Source organism: Falco rusticolus, chromosome 4 (assembly GCF_015220075.1).
Source record: "Falco rusticolus isolate bFalRus1 chromosome 4, bFalRus1.pri, whole genome shotgun sequence".
Lineage (NCBI taxonomy): Eukaryota > Metazoa > Chordata > Aves > Falconiformes > Falconidae > Falco > Falco rusticolus.
Window position 1 is genome coordinate 23,569,167 of NC_051190.1, and position 24,957 is coordinate 23,594,123.

The 24,957-nt window shown below is 48.7% G+C and overlaps 1 protein-coding gene across 7 annotated transcripts in view; it reads right to left on the reverse strand.

Annotated features, from left to right (window-relative positions):
* RAD18 (RAD18 E3 ubiquitin protein ligase) overlaps positions 1-2,249 on the reverse strand; it is a 54,576-nt gene extending 52,327 nt beyond the window's left edge. For 4 of the 7 annotated variants that reach the window (XR_005103751.1, XR_005103752.1, XM_037384180.1 and 1 more), the window contains exons 1-2: positions 1,470-1,605; positions 1,182-1,263 (exon numbers count right to left, since the gene is read on the reverse strand). Coding sequence is in view for 5 of the 7 variants with exons in the window: in XM_037384180.1 (XP_037240077.1) it covers positions 1,182-1,263; positions 1,470-1,520 (133 nt within the window). In the remaining 2 variants the exon portion in view is untranslated. Of the gene's footprint in view, positions 1-1,181; positions 1,264-1,469; positions 1,608-2,129 lie in introns of those variants that run through there. The other 3 variants (XM_037384182.1, XM_037384183.1, XM_037384181.1) reach the window with 2 other exon arrangements.
* Between the last annotated feature and the right edge of the window lie 22,708 nt (positions 2,250-24,957).

A 24,957-nucleotide genomic window follows, 5' to 3' on the forward strand; every position in this document is an offset into this window, starting at 1 on the left:
ATTTATTTTAAGGTGAGAAAAGGCAACATACTTCCCCCTAATCTGACTTTCACTAAACTGCTTCGCTACCATGTTCCAGAAGATATCAGCCTGAGGCAGATAGAGCAGCATGGAAAATTTTAGTTTGTAACACTTAATGCTCTCTGCCATACAGCTTTCGATTTTGTTCCACCCTCAAGAAGTTACAAAAGATATTTAAATGAAGAATTGTAGGAATAGGTGGTGTTTACATGCATTAATCCAGACCACACGTATTTGCGCTGTCTAGAAGGCTACAACCGTAACTGCATGAGGAAAAGTTGCTGGCTGCTTCACAGCTTTCATCCAAAAGAGCTCCTCAGAGGCAAATGTCCTTGCTGGCTAAGCCACAAGCAGAAGAGCTGCATGGTTTATAAAGGAAATAAAAGGCCAGTAATCCCTGCTCTATGTGCCGGTAAATGATAAATAGTCAAATGATAACTTCTCTCTGAAACGCTAAAGGACTAAACTCTTTTCTGAGGACATTTTTCAATAGTTTTCTGTCATTCGGCTAAGGTACAACAGGATTTTGCCAGCCCACAGGGTCCACAAGGTAATTCTCCAGTCCTGTGTTTCCCAGGAAAGACGTATGAAGACCAAACCATTCACTCAAAGTTTCTTTGAGTACAGCTTTTTCACTCCTACCTGTCTGCCTTAATCCATAAACTGAACGACAAGTCAGGCCAAGACACACTCCCACCACAGCCACCCCGGTACTCCCCGGAATGCACAGCAGCATGCATTTACATGAAACACACCAATTCTAAATTCCACAAGGTCACAGGATAGAGGGAAGAACAATCCCACCACCTCTTTAGTGACCTGTCACAAATGCACCACGTTTACCTCGGCTCCTACTCAAGCAATTTTTTATCAAAACTGCTGTTTCTGTGCAATTTTTATTACAGCTCAAGTAAATTTAAACTGCAACCACCAAATCAATAGTGATGTATTAGCTGAACCTCCATAAAATACGTTAACCCCAAGACAGGAGGCACAGAGTTACAATGAAAAGCAAGTAACAGTTCTGCGTTGACTCCTACGCAGCTGGCACCCACGGAGTCTGACCCGGGCCAGCAGGCCGGGCCGGGCCGGGCCGCAGGAGCCGGGGCCCACGGCGGGCGCTCGGCGGAAGCAGCCCGGCGCTCCCCGGCCGTACTTACAGTTGTGCGAGCACTGTGGAATGATCATCGCAATGCTGAAGTAGTCGAAGCATATCCCGCACCGCAGCAAGTCATCCACGGCCTGCAACGGGAAGCCCAGGTTACCGCACCGCGCGCCTCCAGCCGGCCCCGTGCCCCACGGCCCCGCACGGCGCGGAGCGCGGCGAGAGGCCGGCACCAGGCCCTCGGTGCCGGGGGCCGCCCAGGCCCTAGCCCGCCGCCGGCGACAGCCACGGAGGGCCGGGCCGGCCCGCCCCGCCGCCAGCCCGCCCGCCGCGCCTCACGCACCTTCAGCGGGGACAGGCGCTCCGGCCACGGCGGCTCGGGCACCAGGGCCATGGCGGCCCGGCCCGCGCCCCACGGCCTCGCCGCCCGGCCGGCACCGAGTCCAAATCCCCCGCGCTGCGGCCTGCGCGCCGCGACCGGGCCGCGCTTCCGGCGGCGCCGCGGCTGCCGGGAGCTGTAGTCCGGGGCCGGGCCGCGCCCGCTGGAGCCGCAGCCCCGCGGCCGGCCGCTCTCCACCGCGCAGCGTGGCGCGCTCCGTCCCCGGCTGCCAGAAGGCCCTGCCGCGGCTGCCCCCGCACGGCTGTGCGAGCCGCCGGGCGCGGGGAGGCCGGGCCCTGAGCCCGCTGGGCCCGCCGGGCCCGCGCCGCCGCCCCGGGGCCCGGGAGGAGAAGGCTGGCGCCGAGGCAAACCGGCGGGCGTGAGGCGCTGGCGGCCGCCCCGGGTGACCCCGCCGCCGTCCCCGGGCTCAGCAGGGGCTGCCCCCGCCCGGCGCGGCTGGAGCCCTGTCCCGGCCCCGCGAACCCCGAGTTCCCCTCCGGCTGCAGGACCTGCCCTTCCCGGGGGACGCCAATTAAACACCGGCTCGGGGAATGTTAAAATCCAAGGGATGAACGTTTACTCGTTTCAGCACCAAACGCGTCCTCCACCGGGCAGTTTCCGTACCGGCCTCTCCTCTCCCTAACGCACACGTGGAGGTCACCTCGGAATAGGCACCCCGGAGGGGCTGAAGGAAAGGCGCCGGCTCCTGCGCACCCATCGTCTTCATCAAACTCCCGCGCACATCTTATGGATGCAATGCAGTTCTCAGCCACTGTGATCAGTCGTTTACTCGGGTGACAAATGAGATGTGTCACTGAGCAACCCCACCATCTAGTAAGCTAGGTGTGAGAGTCTTCACCACCTGTACCTTCCGGAGATGTTAATTTGAAAAATCCCTCAGGCACTGTGTCAATGAGATTTGGAAAAACGGCCCCCTGCCTAACATCCCTTCTGCGCCTAACCCGCTCCGCCACCTCCCAACCAGCCCTGTTTTCTGTTTACACTTCCCCATACAGGTGCATGTCAGCCTTTGCTATGGGAACGACCTTCTCCATAGACATGTACAGGGCTGTGCGGGGTTGCCATGGAAATGGGCATCATCACGGTCACCTCTGTCCTGGGCATGGCCAGATCTGGCTCTCTGAATTCCACAAGAGGGGACACTGCAGAACCCAGGCTAAAAATACATGGGCCTTACGGATGAAAAACAAAGAAGTAGTAGGTAGCAGTGATCATGACTGAGTACTGCTGCTGTGGCTTCAGAAGGTTTAATAATTGCCTAGGAGTTTAGGGAAACTTGGCACGTAGCCAAAGTCAGGCGGGATAACATTGCAAACAAATTGCACTGTGTCGGTGCAATTCAAATTTCAGAAGCCGGCCATTTACTGCAGCCTGTACCAAGGCTGTGCTGCCCCTCGCGCAGGGTGCTTGCTGAAGGGGGACGATGTCGGTCCCCTCGCGGATACTCTGCTGCCATACATTGACACACTTTGCTCCAGGCTGCACACTGTTACAAGTATCCCTGGTGATTAACATGTCTTGTAGCAGAGGTTTTTACGCACACACACAATACATATTTACCTATTTTATATATTAGCCTGCGGAACAGTAATGCCTCCCTTTGCTTCCTTCATTTCACAGATTTGTTTTAAGCACTTTTGTAGCTGCTGGTGACTCAGATGTGCTGTTATCTGAAAACCATGTGTGCCCATACCTGATTTTTCCTGTAAGATGAGTTTTTGTAGCAGTTTGCATGGTCCTACTCCTGATTTGTACTAGTCTGATTTTTTAATCAGATAAAATAAAGTCAAGCTCCATAAACTAGCACTCAATAATGCATATTTATATTTATATATAAAAAAGGTACTCCATGACCTACCTGATAGGGAACATCTGAAGAAATTATCATAATGGTCCCTGCTGGCCTTAGGCTTTATGAATCTCTGAATTTATATATATGAATGGAGCTGATTACTGTCTGACACTTGCCAAAAGTGCTAGAATTTACAAATAATTTCATTGACATTTAAGTGCCCTTTCTTTTCACCTTAAGGAATCCGTTTCTTCTGCTTTCTCTGCAAGCTGTGAAAAATTAATGTATCAATCTCTTATGGTTCTTTTTCAATTTTCTGTTCTTTCTCTTCCCTCACGCACACTGCAGATCTCGTTCCAGGTTCACACACTTTCTGACATGAGCTTGTTGGTTGGCAAGTAAGTCATCCTTCCCAGGAATGGACACAAGGGTTTCATCACTCAATCAACATGTTTATTTTTTGTTTTGGTAGAATAGCAAAGGGCAATGAGTTTATAGCCAAGCACCATCCACACAGGCTGCTGCTGCATAAAAAGTGACTTAAACTAGTTTGACAGGAAAAGCACCATATCAAAAAATCTGGAAAACCTGTGTTTTCACCTGAATCCTGTATGACTCAGAAGTTAAGAGAGCCTCCACCTTAGGCAGCATGGCCAAATTATCCTTGTAGCGTGCAGTGAGGGGGTGAGCTCAGGGCTGCAGGTTGCTCCATCTGACAGGCAGTGTTTAGCAGTGCCTCTGGTTTGCGGTGGCTCTGTGCCAGGGCCCTGGAGAGACACGAGTGAGGTGGCAGGGACAGAACTGGGTGCCATTATCACCTGGGGGCCTCACCCCATGGAGGGGCAGTCATTCAGAAGCAGCAAAGGACATTCCAGTTGGAGCTCTGTCTGGCAGAGCCGTCATGCCCCTGCAGCCTCGGCGGCTAAAAGAGCACGGTTGGTTGTGAGCATTTCCCCCGCAGGGTGCAGTCCCATGGGCTGTCCCGCAGCAGCTGTTCCACCACAACGAGAGGCACTAGGAAGCCCTTCACACCCCTCCAGCCATACCGGACAGCTGGGAGAATCTGGTCAGGCAAAACACTCCCGCCGGCTCAGTTGGAGCCTGCTTGAGCATGATGGGTCCCAGGAAGTAGATTTAAACCCAAGGACTCCTGCAGAGTGAGGACACTTATCTTCCTCCATAGGAATGCTCCCCGGTGTTTTATTGGCTCTTTGGACTTTGGTGTAGCAGTACTAAACTGGTTTATTTTGCTGAACTACCAAGTTACAACTTGTTATTATCCACAGAACATCAAAACAGAGACCATATACCCTCCTCCCAACCCCATGCAACATTCATTTAAATTAAAATGCCAGTAGGTACCAACCAGCATTTCTCTAAGCTTATTGCCCTGTTCTGTTAGCAGTGAGAAATGGATATAAAAGCTTAGTAGGAGATGGAGTAGCCTGACACAAAGCAAATCTCCAAGAGCTACTTATTTTCATATGGGCTGTTGAGACAAAGAAAATATTTAAGTGGAGTTCTACATAGTTGCACACAACTTAATGTAAAAATTGTTTACTCCCAAATAGAGTTCCAGCATCAGCGCTGCTTACAGAACTGTTGTTTTTCTCTGTGCTCTGACAGACAAATGGCTCATCTTCAGCTGCCCTTAGTAGATTGTTCTTAAAATTAATACTCCACCAAGATCTGCCTTTTATATGTGTCACTAGACATACTTTATGATAGAAATACCAATGTGCCATGGAAACAAGCCTGTGGGACATGAGCATGTAGATTGGATGAAAATCTGCAGAAGAACATACTGTACTTCACAAAAAAGAAAAATCAAAACCCAAACCATAGAACATTTTAAGTTGATTGTTTCTAAATATTTTCAGAGATTCCTTAATGTTTAAAGCAGTGGAAAGTTTCTCGTCACGTCATTCCCAACTGAAGAGAAGAGCCTGAATACCATGAGCAAGATTGTTCAAAACCATTTAACATTGACCTAACTCTGCCCTTATGTTAAAGTTGGCAGTAATTTATTGATTTCTACATGACTAAATTTAGTCTGATGTTGAGAATTTTAGGACAAAAAAATCCCACCATGAAGTACTAACTCTTGAGACAGGAATACACAAAGTCCCTGTCAAAGCAATCCTTTCAATAGCAATCTGAATTAAATGTTCACCATGCCAACCAAAACAACAGCGTTTCAGATCTAACATCTGCCAGCGCAGATAGCTTGAACAGCCCATCAGACCAACACCAGTTAACCAAGACAAGGTTTGGCCCAGAAACGTAGCTAAGAACTACTGCCCATCCAAAGAGCTTTACTCATTCTTTCCTGGACTGAACCGAATGCACAGCATCAATCAAAAGCCTGCAGCAACACGGCAAAGACACAGCATGTAACAGCCTTTGGGTAAGTCATGGCCGTGCAAGAAAGCTCAGCACCACAGCATGAGCTTACTATTTATTGTCAAAGGTCACTTACATGATAGCTACCACATCATCTTTTTGTAATAAATAGTTTTAGCTAAAAATAAAAATACCACCTGAACATATCAGTAATTTTTATTTTCTCGTTTCTACTTTCGAAGTTTTGTAAGCCATCGAGATTATGAGCTATAAATACACATATATGTATTTTAATCAATACATACCACCTTTGTCATTTAGCAAGTCACAAGGGTTCAAACACAGGGGCTTTAAATCAAGTCATTGTTGGAAGTAGAGGGCTGTATTTTCGATGTTCAGTAAGACGTTTCTACCCTAGTTTTATGCTTCAAGTACAACATAATCTAGCTATGACATTTATTGCCTTAGTAACTGGTAGCACCAAACACTTTGGGTTTTTTTCTTCAGGAATCTGTTTGCCATCTGTTTCCCTCTAAATCAGACCTTTCAGGACAAGAGAAGCAAAAGGAACAACATTGTTTCCCACTCCTCTATCAAATGGTCTGGGCAGCCTTCTGAAGCAAGGAGACAATAGAGTCTGTCCAGCTGGGGTTCAGGTGCAGAGTGGGTCCCTTCCTCGGGACAAAGGGCAGGATGAGGAGCTGCAGGAAAGCTCCTAGGAGCCAGCTCAGGGTGAACCAAGCATGGGAGGGACTTGCCGCTCATCTCATCTTTTATGGTATTTCGGGAGAACCTGTCTACTTGCACTACAGCATCAGAATCAGAAGGAGTTAGCGGGGTAACTCTGGCTGAGAGCTGCAGTGGTATTTCAGACACCCCCCCTTTTGAAGCACACTACCAGCATTTCTTAAAAGGTCTGCTGTTAGGGTTTTATATGGAAAGAAGTGCGTAAAGCTGGAATCAAAAGTCTCTCTAGAGTGTACTCAATTTGGCTGCCTTAATCTTCTAATAATAGTCACTATTACCCAGATTGTCATTTATGAACTCTTATTGACTATTAGAAAAAAACCACAGACAGACTTCTCAGGCATGAAGCTGAAAAGAAGAGTTTAAACAAGATATATAAATTACTTTACTGAAAAGTTCAATCTGGAAGTATGGTATTATTGTACAAAGCTAAATCTCTCTCTTCTTTCACATACCAGAGTAGGGTACTCAGCACCAGGACTGGCCTGGGGTGGGGTAAGAACAAAATTCCCACAAACATGGCGTTCTTTCGTTCTTTTTTCGCGCGTCCCTGAGGAGTACAAACACTATTCTGTGACCTTCCCAGGATCTGGTACAGACCACAGCCTGTTAACACCTTGCAAGACCAGCGCATACATATTTGAAGTATCAATGTATTCATCCACTTAATATTCCTGCAACAGAGACAGCATTTTCTGTTTTCACAGGCAGGAGAACTGGGACATTCCGATGGTCACTGTCGGCATCTAATTCCTAGCACATGTCTAGTGCTTGCGCCAGAGTTCTCCTTTCTGAGATGGAAAGAGCTATCAGAAGCAGGAAATTTTACCCTTTCCCTCCTTCTTACTTCAAGGCAAAATCTGAAATGGTTCACTAAAAATAATAGCATTAGTTTAACCAGATTATGCAGAATTGTTTTCTGTCATGTCCTTTTCAGAGACAGGAGGTACTGAAGAAATTTAACATTCCTGCTTCCAGAATTTTTCATGGCAGTGAGATGATGCAGTCTCGGTATTTGGAGCAGACGTCAGCCAGCCATGCTAAGTACTGCTTGGCCGCCAGCAGCTCGTAGGATCAATGAACAGAACAGGCATGAAACGGGTCAGCTTGGGAGGGTGGGCAGCCTTGGCTGCCAGCACAGTAAGAAAAGGACCTGCTGTCCAGTGCGTGCGCTGCTTAATTGTTGAGTATTTTAGCTGAGAACAGCATGAAGGGAAGAACAGCATGGAATAAAATGTTCCTACATTGGTATAAAAGACCCTGCTCATTCTTTTTAGTTTAAGGGAAGGAAAGGAAAAAAGAAAAAAAAAAAAAAAAAGTAAGGAATACATAAATAGCAAATCCGGAGGTTGGTGCACCTAACCATGAATTTGAGGTGCTTTGGCCTTGGCAAACACAAAATAAGCTCGTGTGATACTTTTCATCTGGGAAAGAGCACCGGTTTGTAGCACAACAGTGGCACAAGCAGCCAAATCCGGGGCCGGCTGAGCAGCATCGGGGAGTCAGACCTGTGGTGGTGGTGGTTCATCTCAGAGGAGTTGGTTGTGCTGGAGAGGAGAAAGCCAAGAACATTTTCCATTAACAGCATTTCTGGCAGCCCAGCAAAGGACAAAGGAATGAAACACACAGAACACAGAAAGGCCTCCAGCTCTGCAGGCATCTCTCAGATGTGGATCTCCTTGGTTTTTATACAAGCAGTATATTAAATGCCTCCTGAAATTAATAGACTTGTAATGAGTTAATATATTAGACCAAAATTTACAAGCCCTTTCACTAAATTTTTACAGCCTCTAAGCTTTGATTAAACAATTTAGTTCTTCCTATACAGTCCGCTCAGCAAAGGGGACATTGACCAAACAAGCAGAGACAGAGAAGGGGCTGTTCTGCTGGGTAAGCTAATGCTGCTGTCTGCTCCTACCATCGATCTGATGTCCTCTAAATGGTGTAATTAAGGTTTGAAGTATTGGGGCAGAATGAAAAGTTAAACTTTGTGAATGCTACTTATTTGTTTCCTTGCAGTGGCTGTCAGGAAATACTTCTGTCCTACGTCTTTGATGCTGTTTGGTTCAGCATACTAACCTGACCAAAAAAAAAGACAAAAAAAAAACAACCAAAGACTGTTCTGTCTGCTTCACCCTTAGAGGACTGCACAAGCGCAGCCCAGGCACCCCTGACACCTGGGCATTTTATTGTGTTCCCATCACCTCCTTGGAGAGCTGGCAACTGGGCAAGTCAGAGCATCACAAGCAAAGAGAATCACCAGATAGCAACGATCCACAGCGCTTTGTCTGACGCACACAGTATCGGGGGCGTCTTGCACAAGGCACTTTATAAAGGAGATAGCATTGCATGGCAAGATGTTTTATGGCTGCTTTTACAAAATCCAATTTAAACTGCAATTCATCTTTAGTGGCAGTTTACAAATCGATGATCAGCATTTTCAGCTGACACTGGGGCCCTGTAAGACTCATGCACTTTGTAGCCTCTTCCCCTTCCTCAGGGTTTTTGGGCAGCTCTTGGCAGCAATGACCCTGCTCTGCTGCTTGAGCTGCAGGTGGTGCAGCGACCAACGCGCTGGTGCATTAGCGTCTCTTGGCCCTCCCCATGGCTGGCAGCGCAGGCATCCCACGCATGCACCAGCTCAGACTCATCTGCCAACACCGGGACCTTCTGCTTCCCACTGCTATTTCAACACACTGGACGCTCAGCTCGAAGTACGCACCTGATCAGCTGCTGCTGAAGCATCACTGCTGCTGTTTGTTGCTTAGCTCCTTGTTCCTGGGCAGACAATAGCACTGGCTCTGTTCGGCGTTGGCTCTCAGGAGAGTTTGGGTCTGTTCCCAGCTCTAAAACTTGTTCAATTTCAGACAAGGACGAGCCCTGTGCCCCTCGCTTTCCTCATCTGTTAGGCTGATCAGGAGCTTCACATGACTGCCGTAAAGCTTTTGACATCTACAGCTGTGAATGGGAATGATTGCTTTAGTATTTACAATTTAAATTGCCATTTTTGCCATGCCTGAACATGCAAGCAGAACAAATCCATCACATTATACAACATTTCATACATTGCCCTCACATGAAAAGTTCTCTTGGTGTGTATTTCTCATTTTCAAAAGGGATAACATTTGTAATGCTGTAACATCTCTTTGAGAGGTCAAAAACATGATCTTCACAGTCCAGATAAGAAACAAATTACATATTTGAATTATGATCCATATCATAGTCCACTCACACAGAATCCCTTCTCCGCATAGGACACAAAGGCCCAAAATCTAATTATACCTCACCTTTTCTTTGCAGGACAGGCAGACAAATTTGATAACAATGCAATGACAAATTCTTCTGCAGCCCACACAGAGCAGGAGTGGGCGGTGTTTTCAGGCTGACCTCGCTGCACTAGCTGGGGAGATCGAGGGGAGCAGGCGCCTGTGGCAGGGCTTTGAAAAGGTCAGGAGCCGCAGCGATCCACGCGCTCGCGAGGCTTGCTCCTCTCTCCACAGCAGGCTTTCCTTTAGCTGCTCTGGGGAAGGGACCTGCCCACAGCGGAGCCCAGGCAGGCGTCTGTAAATACCAGCAGGATCCTTCCTTGAGTAAATGTGCTAGTGCGAATGTCCTCACACGGGGAGAAGCACGTGCAGTGGTTTGGATGTGTTGGGGGGAGCGAGGTGAAGGTGTGAGAGCTGCGGGGGGCAGACTGACCCTGCTGCAGGCTGCAGGAGCAGGACCTCACCCTCTCGGCATTGTGTCCCGCTGGGCTGCCATCACCTCTGCCCACCCTGGGCTGCCCTCAGCAAAGCCAGCGGGCACAGCCAAAGTGCTGCAGCCCCCTGCTCCCTCCAGCCAGGGCTCTGCCAACACAAGGGACGGCAGTTTTCTGACAGTCCACATTTCCACCCTGGCCTTTCCCTCCCTGCCTGCCTGTTCAGCAGTCCCCCTGGCTCTCCTTCTTTCTTTCTTCTCTCCTAAAAGATCCTCGATCCCACTGGAGCTGCTGCTACACAAGGACCCTCAGGCCCAGTCCTCCCCAAACTGGGTGAGCACATCCCGCTTACCTCAGCACAGCATCGAACCTCCCTGAACTTCATCAAGCCAAGCATCCATTACCCAGTGGGATTTAAATGCACTGTTAATTAGGTTCTGGTGTTTGCAGCCTACACTCTTACCTTTGCTTTGATGAACAAGGGAAGCTTGCTGTGCTGAACAGGGCAACCAGGAACTTTTTGAAGAGCCATTACAAAAGCAGACCTCAGTAGCCATGAAATAAGCTTTCATGAGACAAAGAGTACCTTCCACTGAAAAGCCTGGGCTTAACTTTTACGTCTTAATCAGTCTCCACCTTTAGGCTAATTGTGCCATCAGGAAAGATGCCGATGCACTCAGCAGCAGGGTGCTGTGGAGGATGCAGGAACAGCACCCCACTCGGGAAGGGTGGGAGGCTGTGCAGGCTCTGCACCAGCCCTGTTGGGTGAAGAGATGGCCCTGGGAGGTGGCGGGGCTGAACGAGCTGGAGGCCTGAGCTCTCTTCCCAGCTGCTGTCAGCACTCCTCTGCCAGGCACGGGATCAAAGCAGCCAGCAGAGGATTCCACAGGGGTGGAGTACCAGAGCATCTATAAGGGGGTGCAGGGTCAGTCCTGCAATGTCTGTGGTTTTTCTGAACATATATAAGTCACTTTGAGATTCAAAGACAGCAGAAGCTGATTTCGAGGTGCTATTTTTTTTCCCCCATGTCATTAGCTGTTGGCTAAAAGCCTGCAGTTCAGTGATGGTCCCACCATCCCACTACCGGTTTCTTGGCGAGCAAAGTGCAGCAGCCTCGTGCACAGCAGTGCAGCCAGCGACACCAAGAGCTTTGGTCACTGCCTTCCAAGCACAAAAGACAACAGTGAAATGCTAATAAACCTTCATTAGTCAAAACGTTCACAGCCCGCATGCTGAAACATATTTATCACCCCCAGCGGAGATTATACTGGCAGGTAACACCGCACTAAACTGCACTCAGCTCCCTTCTGCCGCTATTTATCTGCGCCACAGGTCCATGCGTTTCTGGTCCTTTCACACAGAAATGCCTTGAAAGCACAAACGGAATAATTTTTTATTTTTTTTTTTTTTTTTTATGTCTACTTCAGTGGGTTTAGACCAATGTGTGGAATCAGTGGGGAAAAATCTTACTGTTTTACAGAGCAGCATGGAAACTTCCACAAAAAAGCTGTTACGGTTAGTGGCTGAAGGAGACAGAAATAATATTTAAACTTTCTCTTGAACTGTTTTGAGACAGACACAATGAGTAAAATCACTCTGGGCACTTCATAATAAACCAATGCTGATCGAGTTGGACCTGGCCTAAGGGCTGCATGAAATGCCAGTGGTTGCTTGACAGGCAGCTCAGGGAGAAGAGGAGGCAGACAAATCTGTTGCAGCCCTGACTCGGGACAGCGACACAAATTCAAATAATAAGCCATCAATGAATTAGCTGTTGCTGACTTTGGTCTTCTGCCACAGCAGATACTTGTTGACATTAGAGAGCCATTGTTCTAGCACATGCAGATACCTCCCATTCGGAGACCAATGCTGATCCAATAAATGTTGTGAAAATCATAAGTAATATCACTAGCTCTGAGTTATTCCAACATAAGAACCATCAAACTGATAAGCTGTGCACAGTTAGATGCATTGGTAGGTTTGTAATATTTTCCATTCTATTTGGTCATCTCCAGCAGCTTATTCTTTTGCCATCCTTTTGGTTTAGAGTCTCAGTTTGGCGGCTTGGTTCTCAGCCTGGGTGCAATTCCTTTCACATACACACAAAAAAGCTGATTAAAATTAATTCAGCTACTGAAAGAAAAGCAAGGATGCTGCGTGTTTTTCAGAACCAGTAGCAGCAAAAAGACCTTATAATTAGCATCCAAACACCAGGAAAGGCAGCACTAAGACCCTTTGTTTCTCAGCATGGAATTACTTTGTTTTCTAGTGCTAAATTTCTTTTAGTGATTTCCTATGCAGTTATTCCATGTCTCTGGGTGTGCACAACATTTAGTGCTCTATATTCATCCCCCAGTGAGAGCTGCAATTAAGGTAACAGGCAGTAGCTATCAAATAGGAAACAACATTTTGCAATCCCAAGCAGAGGCAAAATGGGTAAAATAAGTGAAATACAAAAGTAAAAATGTCAATGCATTAATTGAAGTGTTTCTCAGTTGGTATTTCATCTTTCCTGCATGGATTTAGCCTTTTTCAGCTGAAGGACTTGGGAGCAGAGTTTGGATACAAATTGTTCCTAGCCTCTTGCGCTATACATCTGCTGATTTGCCACCAAAACGCTCATCACTGGGACCATTTTCTTTTGCTCAAGCTTATAATTGGTTTGTTCTGCTGCTGTATTTGTCATTTCATTGATGCTTTCCCCTGTTCCTGAACATTAAGCAGTTCTTCGCAGGGCTGGGGTAGCACAGCTCCCTCTACTCCCTCACCAGTGCCAGGGGGGCTGCTCCCCAGCCAAGGGCAGCACTGGGCAGGGGTGGGCAACAAGCACCATGGTGCACTGTGCTATGACCGGGAGGTGGGAACTGTGCCCAGGGGTCAACTTTACTGAAGATCCTGTAAATCCCTAAGGTAAGATCCACAGAAATCGATCTCTACCATGCAGCTGTGCTTTAAATACTTACAGCAACCACAGAGCACCTGCTCTGCCTTGGAAACACAGCACGTATTGTAGCAGAGCAGTATTTCACCTAGCTCAGTCCTATAGCAGCCAAAATAGAATCATAGAACCATTTAAATTGGAAATGACCTTTAAGATCATCAAGTCCAATATATACAAGGTGCTCTGGAGGAAGATAAGACAGTACCTTTAAAATGCTGTATTGGGTGAAGAACATACCAGAGGAAAAGAGAATCTTATTTCCTGCATTTGTCCTCAGCAAAAGCCAGGATTTACGCTCCACTGAAGGTGCTGGCTGTAGCCAGCATGGGCTCTGTGTAATTCTATGTGGACCTGGAGGGAGAAGCTAAAGGGCTACAGAGCTCACACCCAGGGATGCAGGCGCACAGTGGCATCACCAGCGCCTGCTTAAAAAGAGCTTACCTAGGAAGAAAGGAAAAAAAGCAAATCAATCAACTTTTTTTTATTTCTACAAGACTTACCTTGTAATCTTCCGGGGCAACGTTCTCTTGAGCTCTGGAGCTGCTCATCACCCAGCAAACCTCTAAATGGATCAAGTAACGGTAGCCACACGCCTGACGCCACACTGAAAGTCAGGAGGTCCTATCTGCAAATCAGTCTGCATTCACCTTTTACAGGCTGCTCTAGCTTTTTTGGCTTCTATGTCCCTTTTCCTGAAGGCAGTCTGAAGAACACTGGGAGGCAGTCAAAGGAGCCGAGCAGTAGGAAGGAGTTGACAGCAAGGCCACTTTGAGCAAGACATCATTCCCCAAACCTGCCACTGCTCCAAAACACATCCATTTATTTTCCCAGCATACTCAGAAGTGCAAGGGAGGGTCATTATCTTTTCACTGGGCTCTGGCCCCCTCAAGCACTTTCCAGCTTTGGTTTGGTGAGGAATACATTTGTCACCATCAAGCCCTACAGCTGATGGCGAAGTTTCTGCCCGGAGCTCCCTGAGAGCACGGATCCATCCCGCCTCCGTCAGCCCTTGCTGCCACCAGGAGCTTTGTCCCAGCAAGCCGGCTTCCTATAAGTGCCAGCAGTCCCCAGCGCTTTCAGCATCGTCTCGCCAAGATGCTGATGAGCCTCCAGCAGCCGCTGAAGACCTATTTCCCTGAATCACAGCTTTGCTTACTGTGCCTCAGCAGAGACTCTCGCTGCTCCTCATGCTGCTGTGTATGTCACCTACAATGCATTCACCTCTTCATTTTACTGGGTTAACTGCTGCTCATCAAATAAACGGGTTGTAAAATAGCTAGAACAAGAGAACTATGAACAGGCAATTTTGGCTCCCAGTCAATTTAGCCTTTTTAGGCCTGGATTTATGTATTAGCAGTGAAACTAAACAGGGAAAGAAAGAGCAATTCATAACCAAAGCACCTGCAGAAAAAACAGCTCCAGCCACCCTGTGGCACTTGCACTGCTGAAGCAAGCCGGCTTTCCGGAGGTGAGAGATCGCTGTCAGTAACTCAGCCTGCAAAGAAAACTCTTTTCCCACCCAGGATAGAGCTGAGATTCCAAGACTGCTTCCAGACCCAGATGCAATGGGACTGAAATGTACAACTAGGGGGGAAAGATCTACAATTTTTAAAAAGGATTGGTTCAGATTAACCAGACATTGCATTGCCACAATAATTCAGAGCACTTCTACTACTGCTGCTTCGGGTTTGCCTTTTTCCCTTCCTATAATTCAGTCATCCAAGTAATGGCTCTTGCAACAAAAAGTGAGGACATTTCATTTTGATAAATTAAAAAAAAAGTGTTTTTTTAATTCAGTGTCCAATGAGAGCATCTCATTCCTATAAAACATGATAGATGTTTAATACTCACTTCCCCATGGACAATGTCACTGGAATTTTTCAGTCAGCTTTATCTGCAAAATCAGGACACATGAACTCATATGATATTTGCTCTTTTAAAATTTGCAATTTAATCAGACATCTCTGCTAATTAATTATCTATGAATGAACAAGCAGCAGCAAATATACTCATACACTAATTTATGACCTAATTGGGAAGTGCTATAACTGACGTCGATGTCCCCTGGCTTTTACGTGCTGCTATCTAATTGTAGGAAAAAACTCTTCCATACATTGTTACATTTATTAACTGTAGGTCCTGGGTGGCCCAGTATTTCTGCTTTGCTCTGGCAAGGGCAGCTGTGCCCAGCCAGCCATTAGACGGAGCACCCCTCAACCTGGGATCGCTGAGTCCTGCTGGGCTTCCTGGGAGAAAGAGGCGTTAAAAATAGGAAAAAAAAAAAAAAAAGAGAGAGAGAAATTGTAGGAAGTTTATATCTCTGAGCCTCAGGAAGTGTTATAAACAGACAGAATGAAAGAAAAATTATTTTTACATAGCTTTTAAAGCAGCCACTGTACAGGCAGCTGCAGCAGGTCGTTCCGGGATGCTGCCCCGCCGGGTGGTGGGCAGAGGGGCTGTGCTATCCCCCGCAGCCTCCCCAGCACACAGACACGTGTGAGATGGGACACAGCATCGAGCACACGCCACGGGCACCCAGCATTGACATGGCTGCAATCAACATTTCCTTTTTGCTTGGAAGCTGCTCCTGGAGACCAGAATCCCATACAAGCTCCCCTGCTGGACACCGGTCCTGCCAGGGGCACAAGCAAAGAGAATTGCATTGTCCCTTTTTGGCAAAGAGACAGTAAACTTCTTAATGGCACCATACACCGGCGCTCGCTCCGTGATACCTTGTGCATCGTCTGGGCAACTGGATGGGCAAGAGCCTTTGTCACCACTTTTCCCATCACAACCCTAGCCAGATCATTTTAAATGAAGTCTCCCAGTACAAATTCCCAGAACCATCTGTTTTCTCCTCTGGTCTCCTGCTGTCTGGGACTCTCAGAAATCATTTAAAAGGCAAAAAGAGCTTGTCATCATTGCCAGCCACAAAGCACAGCTAGCTCTTGCATTACTTCTCTCTCATTATTACCTTTCTCATCCGTAAGCCCTAAACTGCTCCCCAGCCCAGAGCTGCGCTCGCTGGGCTGTGCAGCTGCTCCCGCAGCCCTGGCACTTGCAGTGCATCCTGCCAGCCGATGCTCTGTTAGAATTACTGAAGAATCAAGAAAGAAAATAACGGTATTAATTGAAAACCTATTGACAGGTGAATCAGTGGAAGTTTGCTGTGGCAGATGGTCTCTGAGGTTGTGCCCAAGTTTTCTTCTTTTGTAAATAATTTCACCATAAATTTGCACCTGCTAAACTGCATTTCCTTCTCTGCATGAATATGAGGTAAGAAAAAAACCCGCGTTTTTTATTTACGTCAGTTTTCTCCATACTGCTCAGAGCTTGTCACTAAAAGGAAAGGCTACTCCCGTGATTGCTCCACAACAGACAACTGTTCCAGCCCCCAGAGCAGCATTCGGTTCCTCCCTGCAGAGCAGACCCAAAGCACGCAGCTCCTGCGTTACTGCCAGGTATCGCTTACATTCAGCCTTCCTTGCTGAATCGAACTGGCTGTGGAAACTTCATGCAGGAGTCGTCCTTCTCCCAGGGCTGAAATTCAACTGACTCTGAGGAGAAATAAAGTAACCGCTTAAAAACGGTGTACAAGTATAGAATAGCTTGGGATGAATGGGAAGAGCGGTGACAACTGGGACGCAAAAAGCTCTTCTCCAGTCAACTGCCAACCAACAGCACACAAAAAGGAGCAAGAGGCATGAATCTGGCTTAAACCAGGAGCAGAAAAAGCTCTGGAGGGTTTGCTTTGCTGGGCACAAACCAACTGGGCACCATCAGCAGCTTGCATCATTTATTGTGGCTAATCACCCCCAATGCTGGTGCTTCTTTTCGTACATCAGCTCCACAGTAGCAGTCAGAAAATGGCTGGGTGGGTGAAGCTCTGCTGCCCAAGGAGCACCCTGGAGCCACAGGTGCCTCCCAGCACGGCATGGGGAGGAGGAGGAGGAGGGCCTGGCAGCCCCAGGAAGGGCAGGGAGCCAAGCACGGTGTCCAGCGCTGTGTGAGAAGCCTCTGAAACTGAATCAGCAGAGATCATCCCCACAGACTGTTTCACAATTATTTTTTTCCCAAGCAGTGCCATCTGGGTCATTAGAAATGAATTCACAAATAATTTGGGGCTGATAAAAACTGATTCTGGGTGAAGTTATTATTTGCTAAAGGGACCCAAGCCCAGAAAACCCACATATGTTTTTTTTATACACTTCTTCCCTAAGTACTTGAAACTGGCTGTAAATTGTACCGGGTCACTGCCAATGCCGGAGTCCACAGAACTGAGATAAAAACAGGTGGTTTCCTCCAGTCTGTTAGCCCCAGCTCTAGAGGAGAGGAATTGCCATCACCTCACAGAAAATTTCTGCATCATCTTCTGTAGAAAACCATTTCTGTTGTTGTTGGCCCCTGTGGCTCCACTCAGCCCGGCTCTGCAGAGGGCTGGCTGTGCCGAGGGGTTCAGATCCAAGCCCCATGCTGTGGGATGTCACGGCCACCAGCCTGAATTTCCCATTGGGAAAGTAACACTGTCTTCAAGTGCAAGGCCCCAGCCTGTGACATCTTTTATAGTGAAACAGGCTCTACTTTCACATTTGCAACCAGATGTAAACAGCTTGTGTTTCCGACAGCTTGGCCTTTCATCTTGGCTAATTTGCACATTTGTATTTTGAATAAAGCGGTGCGGGGCCGCTCTCCCTGGCTCAGTAATGAGATTTTCTGCCCATCAGACATCCGGCTCGCTCAGTGGCTGGCGTTTGCTAGATTGCATAATTTATTGTGGCTAATCAGCCTCACTGCTGCCACTTCTTTTTTCAGCCATCAGCTCACTGGTAGCAGTCAGAAAATATTCTTTGCTATAAAACACTTTGTTATCACACTGAAACTCTCTTTGGCAAAGCAAGCTACTAAGACAAAAAAACAAAAATAATGGGAAAGCAGATTCCTAGCCCTTAGCAATGCTTACTGAGGTTCTCTTTTTCCATTTAACTTCAAAATGGTGCATTTGACTGGTTTTGTGGAAACCTCCTGTCTTTAAGCTGTTCCAGAAAATGCTGAAAGTCTCTTTCCCACCACACTCCCGCCATCGGGGGGGGTTCAGCCCACCCCGTGCTCCCGGTCTCCAAGCCCCTGGCTCAGCAATGGCCTGGCACCGAGAGCAGCAGGTGCCGCCGGGGTGCAGAACTGGCGGCGGGGGCTGCTGTGGGGGGGCTGCTGCCAAGGCAGGGAAAGCTTCAGACCGACCCACAGGGCTGTCCTTCGCTTTACAGTATGTGGCAAGGTTTATGCTATCTCACACTATCCACACCTGCAGTGAACAACTTTGTCAAGAAATGCAGGTGAGTAACTGCGGAGAGGACTAAAAGCCAAATTAACCGCAGCCCAGTATTGCTCGCTGTCCTGCTTTCAAAGGAAAAAACAATTAAGAGTGAGTGTATTCTTATTACTGCAGAAATCTCATTTGGAGTGGATCACAGGTCTCTGGCAAACATCTGACGGGATAAGGGCAGAGGGGTGGCAGGCAGCAGCCGCCCAAGAAAAACGGAGACTCACTGCAGTTCGCCCTGAGGAGGCAGGGGAAGATGGAGTCCCTTCTGCACAGATGGATTTGCACTGCTGGCCAGTAGGATACATCCCGCGGCCCCTTTTCTGGCATGGGAAGCCGCCGAGAGTCTCGTCGCCTGCACACAGGTGATCACTTCTGCTCTGCTCTCTGCAGAGCCATTCGCTTGCCTCTGGTTTTCACAGGCGTGCAAGCTGAAAGGCAAATGCTTTAGTAAGACCAACATGAGCTGGCTTGCAGAGGTGCATCTCAAGAGCCAGTTCTGGTAAGAAACAGAGAAAAGAGCAGCAGGACAGTATGACATATACCCACTTATGATACATCTTACTAAGCAGAAGGGACTTATTTCTCCAGGGTCCTGTCTCGCAGCCCATGCAAACCCAACGCAGCATGATCTTCCCGTAGCCACAGCACAAAAGCCATTCCCCCTCCCTGAAACAACCTCTGATTCCCTGCCACGGGCACCAGCAAAGCCATGGGTACAGACCATCACCGCTGTCACCAGCTGCCCCCAGCCCCAGCCCCTGCACTGGGAACAGACACAGGCAGCAAACAGAACTCGCTGCTCCCCGGCTCCGAGCTGCTGCCCTTCCCACCCACCAGCACCCACCAGTGACATCCACCACAGCACCGCTTTCCCCTTTTCGCAGAAGAAAAATGCCATTGAAAGTAATCAAAGCTGTACCAACCAAACCCTGAATTTGCTACTGCTTTGTGCTGAGACCGTAGCTCGTAATTTGAAAACATTTTCTCAATTATCTTCAATCTGCTAATCCCCCTTTAAATGTTATTCCCATAAAATTACATCTATTTAGTTCTCCAGATAATTTGGAGGTTAGTCTAGTTTTCACTAAACAATTACAAAAATTAAAACTCTAAAAATCTTCAGACCTTCTAGTTTGTCTGTATTTATCAGCTCATATAATAAAACCAATTTAAAAACCTGATAAGACAGCAACTTGGAAATACTGCCAGAACATAAAGGAGACCTACAAAAAAAAGATCACATCATATTCACAGAAATGCGTTATCAGCAATAAATTATAAAGATAAACTGATGGATGGATATAAGTTTTAAGGATCAACTTCCAAAGGAGAAAGGCTTTCTAGGGCACTCACCCGGGGTTCGCAAGGTAATACTTTCTCCAGTTCTGCTGCATCTTCCATGACTCTGGTTGAAAGGTGTCAACTCGCCGTGACATCAGTCTCTGCCTGGAAAGAGGATGACAATAGTTTACTGCCCACAGGAATGCTGTGAAAGTGAGCTAATCAGACCTATCTTAATTTTAACAGTGATATTAGTTCTCAAGGCTCCATGACCCAAACTTTTTCCTATGAAGCTCCTTTGCAAAGGAAAAGCTTTACATTAAACCACAGAAACACGGTCATGTTCTGATAACCAGTATCCCCAAAGATCAATATTCAAGGACATGGAACAGAAAGCTGGAGACAGAAAATGGAAAATAATATTTATACAAAACTGTCAAAAAAAAAAGGCAGGTGTCATTTCTCACTGAAAAAATAAAATAAAAATATCAATGTGACAAATTTTCAATACAAACACTCTAGTTGAAATCAGGGGAATTAATTCAAAATTATTAGGAAAACATGAGATGAATAAGTCTGAAGTCGAATAAAATCCGAATGTTTCAAAAAAAACCAAATGTCAAGATTCCAAAGTTGTGGTTTGCCTTTTATCCTCATTAATTCCACGAAACATATTTAATGCAGAGAAGTTGAAAGGAATATGTGCAAGAGAAATTGATTTTCTTTTATCACAACTATTAGCTGGAGCAGCACAACGATTTGGTGGTCCTGAACCACATGATCCTTCCACAAGCTCACAAAAGCGAAGGAACCCGCTGCTGCTGCTGCCCAGGCTGGGCTGCAGCCCCTGCCCCACGTGCCAGCAGAGCCCCCAGACCATGCCCTGGCACCGCTGGGGCTGGCAATGCCCCCCTGCTGCCGGAGACCACCGAGCAGCAGCACGGGAGCGTGGGGAGCCCCAGCAGCCGGCACCTGAGCTGCGACCTGGTCCCCTTGCAGGCGCTGACGCTGCAGGGCCACGTACCCAAATGGCCTGAAACCACCCCAGAGGGGTTTCACCGTCCTGTGGGTGCACCGCACCTCGGGGCAGGCATGGGGAGTGATGTTGCTTCCCAAAAGGCAGAGGTGTACCCAGGGTTGTAATCAACCCCCACCAGCGCCGAGTTGCGTCTCACGTTAAACAGCCCCAGTGTGCGGAGCGGGCAGTGTTCGCTGGCTGCTCCTCTCCCAGGAAATACAAACCAGCCTTGTTACAGGATTTTTTACACTGCAGGTACCCAGCACCAGCTGCAGCTGAAGGAGGTAGATTGGTGCTCTGCAGATAATTTTTCTCTTCTGAAAGATGAAAAACTGTTGACAACATGGCAATAGAAAGCCCCTGTGCTTCAGCAACAGTCACGCACTGACATAAGCCCAGTTATCAGCAAGAACCAGTTTACCCCCCACTTCGTTGAGTGGCTCCCAGCACAGTCCGGCAGCCTGTCGGGGAGGTCAGGTAGCAGAGGAAGAGAAACCCCCGCCGTAGGACTCAGGCACAGGTGATTTTCCACGAATCAGATCAAAAGCTGCGTGTCTGAGGACGAGTACGCTGTCACCAAGCGCAATGCTGTCCCACGCGTGGCTGAGTGCCACACAGGGCAGAGCCCGCTCAGGAAATCCCGACGCCGCTGAAGGTATTTCATCATTTGTACAGAATGGGCTTTTACAGGCAGAATAAATTACTCCTCAGCTGAGGAATCCTCACCGGCCCTTGCAGTAAATATTTCACTAAATGATGTAAGCAAGCTGAATTCTGGACCTCCTGCAGACAGATGTTCATCCCATTTTTCCCTGAATAAACTCGGGAGCACGATCTCTGGCATGAGACAGACCCTGCTTGTTTGCTGGGGAGGATCACTGAAGGGCCATGTATGTGCATGTGCACGCCTGGTTTGCACGCAGATCAAAAGCTTCTTTCAGTAATTTTGGGGGTTTGTTTTGTTTTTCAAAATAAATAACTTCCTTCAGCATGCTCCATTGGTTTGGAGCTGCTCCCCAATGTTTTCCCAAGTCACCTTCCTACTTTAGCACTGCCAACACCACCACTACCGCTTCCCCTGCAACTCCCTGAAGGGCTGTGACCGCTCACTTGCCAGCTCCGGTCACCAAGAGATCCAGCTGTTTGCGGACGAGTTTAGGAGGAACGGGGAGCTCTGGGTTTGGACAGAAACTGTCCCAAAACCATCTGCTGGGAGGTGGTCCTGGCATGCTGGTGAACAGAGCCTCCTCACCAGGACCAGGCCAGCTCCGCAGCTGGGATCCAGGAGACAAGCCAGCACATCGGCTGGGTCACGAGATGATGGCTTCTGCCAGCACTGGGGAGACTCGGGACATCAACATTTTTCTATGGAGAGAAAACAAAACCATTAAACCAGTTTTGTTCCTAAGGCAGGGAAACATTTCCCTTTGGAGAACCTCAAACGCATGACAATAGTTTGAAAGTAAAGGCTGCAGCAAAGCGAGCTGGATCCCTGTGGGGTTTGTGCTCTGGGCTCTGCAGTGCTGGCTGGGATGTGGATGCTCCAGCAGCAGAGGCAGGTCCTGCACACAGTGAAATGCTTTCAGCCAGAGGTACAAACTATTCATAGCATGCTAGAAAATGTACTCTGACCAATGTTTCCAAAGTGTAATCTACCATTGGGATTTCTAAAGCCTTCCCACAAGTTCCTGCCCTGTGCAGACAGCGCTTTGTGTTGCCTTTCCCAGGGGCTGGCCATGCTTCATGTGTGCAGCACTGCCCGGGCACCATGAATCTGCATGTGCTACCTGCATGGCAGGGATGGCAAACCCAGTGACAGCCAGCCAGGATCCACCCTGACGTCTGCTTCTGGTCTTCTCCCTCCTCCTGGCTCACCCAGCACAAAGATGCCCATGGCACAGCTCCACAGTGATGCATCTGTCCTGTCAAGAAAGTGCCAAAGCATCGGCAGCCTTGGGACTCGCAGCTCACGTTCACGATGCTGGGGGACTCAGTCAGAGCTGCGCCGTGACGAGCTGTGGCCTGTCACAGTGATGAAATACACCCATTCTTCTGAAAAGTCCAAAAGTTGACTAAACTATTAAGTCCTCCTGGCCAGCACAACAGCACGGCTCTGCCACCCAAAGGATCACACTCTGTGCCAGCAGTGAGCACAGCCCTGGCTGTGCCAAGTCTCACTGGGTCAGAAAGTGCCAGGACAGGGACAGGCTGGGTGCCGGTGGTGACCTCTGCAGTGCCCTGTGCCACCCCCGAAGCCCAGCTGCCGGGGAGGGCACGCTCCCAAGGGTGGGAGGCTGCCCCAGCGCCACACAGGGCAGAGCAGTTTGGACAAATTATCGCTGATGAGTCTGGAGGAAGGCACAGGAAGGGTTTGACGCCAACAGTAAAAACCAAAAAGCCTCGTATGCTGGCAGCTGAAACACCAGGTAATTACTTAATTGACTGCATGATTTCTACCTTGGTAGAGAAGCCTGCGGCACTCAGGATAAAAGCAGAAGTCCATTAGTAACTCCAGCAGCAGTTTACCTCCCAGACCACAGAACAGCAGAAACCTGGAGCACATCCTGCAGCGGTGAACATTTGGAAGCCTGAGACACACACTGCATCCACCCATCCGCTCCAGCTATGGCCAAGGGAAGACATGCACTCAAGGGAAAGGCGTCAGCTGCAAGAAGCAAGCCAAGCCTGTTTCCCCAGCCCTGGCCATAGCTGGCCGCAGGGGCAGCCCCATCTCCCCCCAGGACCCAGGACGGGCACTGGCTCCTCCTGCCAGGAGCACACAGCCCCAGAGCCGTGCCGGCATGCCTGGTGCTGTGGCTGGGCAGGACGGTCTGACCCTCGCTCAGCTGAGCACAGATTTGCAGAGTCGCTCTCTGAAAGGTCGGCAGCCAGCACATACACACCCCTCCTTCTGCAGCCTTTTGTGCCAAGCAGCTCATTTTCAGAACAGACCCTGAAACCTCAGGCCAAGGGATCCCTGCAGGCACCCCCAGCCTTTCTGCCGCAGACCCGTGAACTTGCACTAGAGACACAGACCCAAAACTCCAGAACTGAGAGATCCATGCATGAAAACAAGTACAAAACTCAAGCAAGACAGAATTAAAGACTCAGCACAGAAGTGATTTAGCCCAGTTCCCCACAGGGTGGTACTGGGCAGACAGCAGCACTGGTCCTGCCGGGACGTGGAGGGGAGGTCAACAGCATTGGGCTGGGCACGGGGCACCTGCCCCACACGAGGCGCTGCGGGTTCCCCATGCAGAGCTGGGTGCCACGGCTGCTCCCAGCAGCAGCAGAAGGGCAGGGAGCCCCTCACCCCCTCCCGGTCACTGCCCACCTGCTCCAGCCAGCCGGAGCCGTCAAAGGTTTAAAGCAGCGAGAGGCGAGCAAGTGAGCAAAGAAGTTAGGAGGGTATTGCACTGCCGGAACAGGAAAGGACAGCTTGGATGCAATAATGTCTCAAGGCTGGGTTAGCTGTCAGGTCATCAAAACATTCCCTTGTACTTTTCATAAGACAAATGAACCCTAACATAATATCCCAGGAGCTTGCCAATGCCTTAAACAAAAAAGATGCATATCCTCAGTTCTGTCACTGCACTTGGTGCCAGTCAGCGCTTCCCTGCGGGAGGCACCGGCACGCTGGCCAGTGGGCACGGCGGGCGGGGAGGGCACGGCCAGTGCCGCCTTGAGGCTGCCGCACCAGGCACGCCGATGGGCACAGCGCCGTTACGGAGCCCCACTAATTCACCTGTCAGCGCCATGCAGCAATAACCTCTGCTTTAAAGCATAGACGATTATCCCAGTTAAGCTGCCTTTGGCAGGAATAAAGCTCCACGCACACCAGCCAGGCCGGGAACAATAGGTTTGGACTTTGTTGTTATCGGCTCATTTCAGAACTGCAGCGGGGCAGCAGAAAATGTTCGTCAGTTGGATCCAAAGATATTAGTAAATGCTGCAAGGGAATGGAGGGCTGAACGTGAGGTTTGTCCCCAAAAGACCTATGAACAATGTATAACTTTTTACAGGAAACAATCATTTATATAATTCCCGTGAACTTCTGTGACCACGCCAGGGGAGGAGGGAGAAGGGAGGGCATTAGTCATGCACTAGCAGATGTTTTGACTTATGTAAGACCTTTTTTTTTTTCCTTTTTTTTAAAAAAAAAACAGGCTGCATCTCACCCTGGAGGCTTCTTGTGAGCCTCCTCACCCTCCGTCATTCCAGTGGTAGGGCAGTTAGGAGATCTGGGACCGCAGAGGAAGCTGCAGAGCTGGGGCTCTGCTACAGCA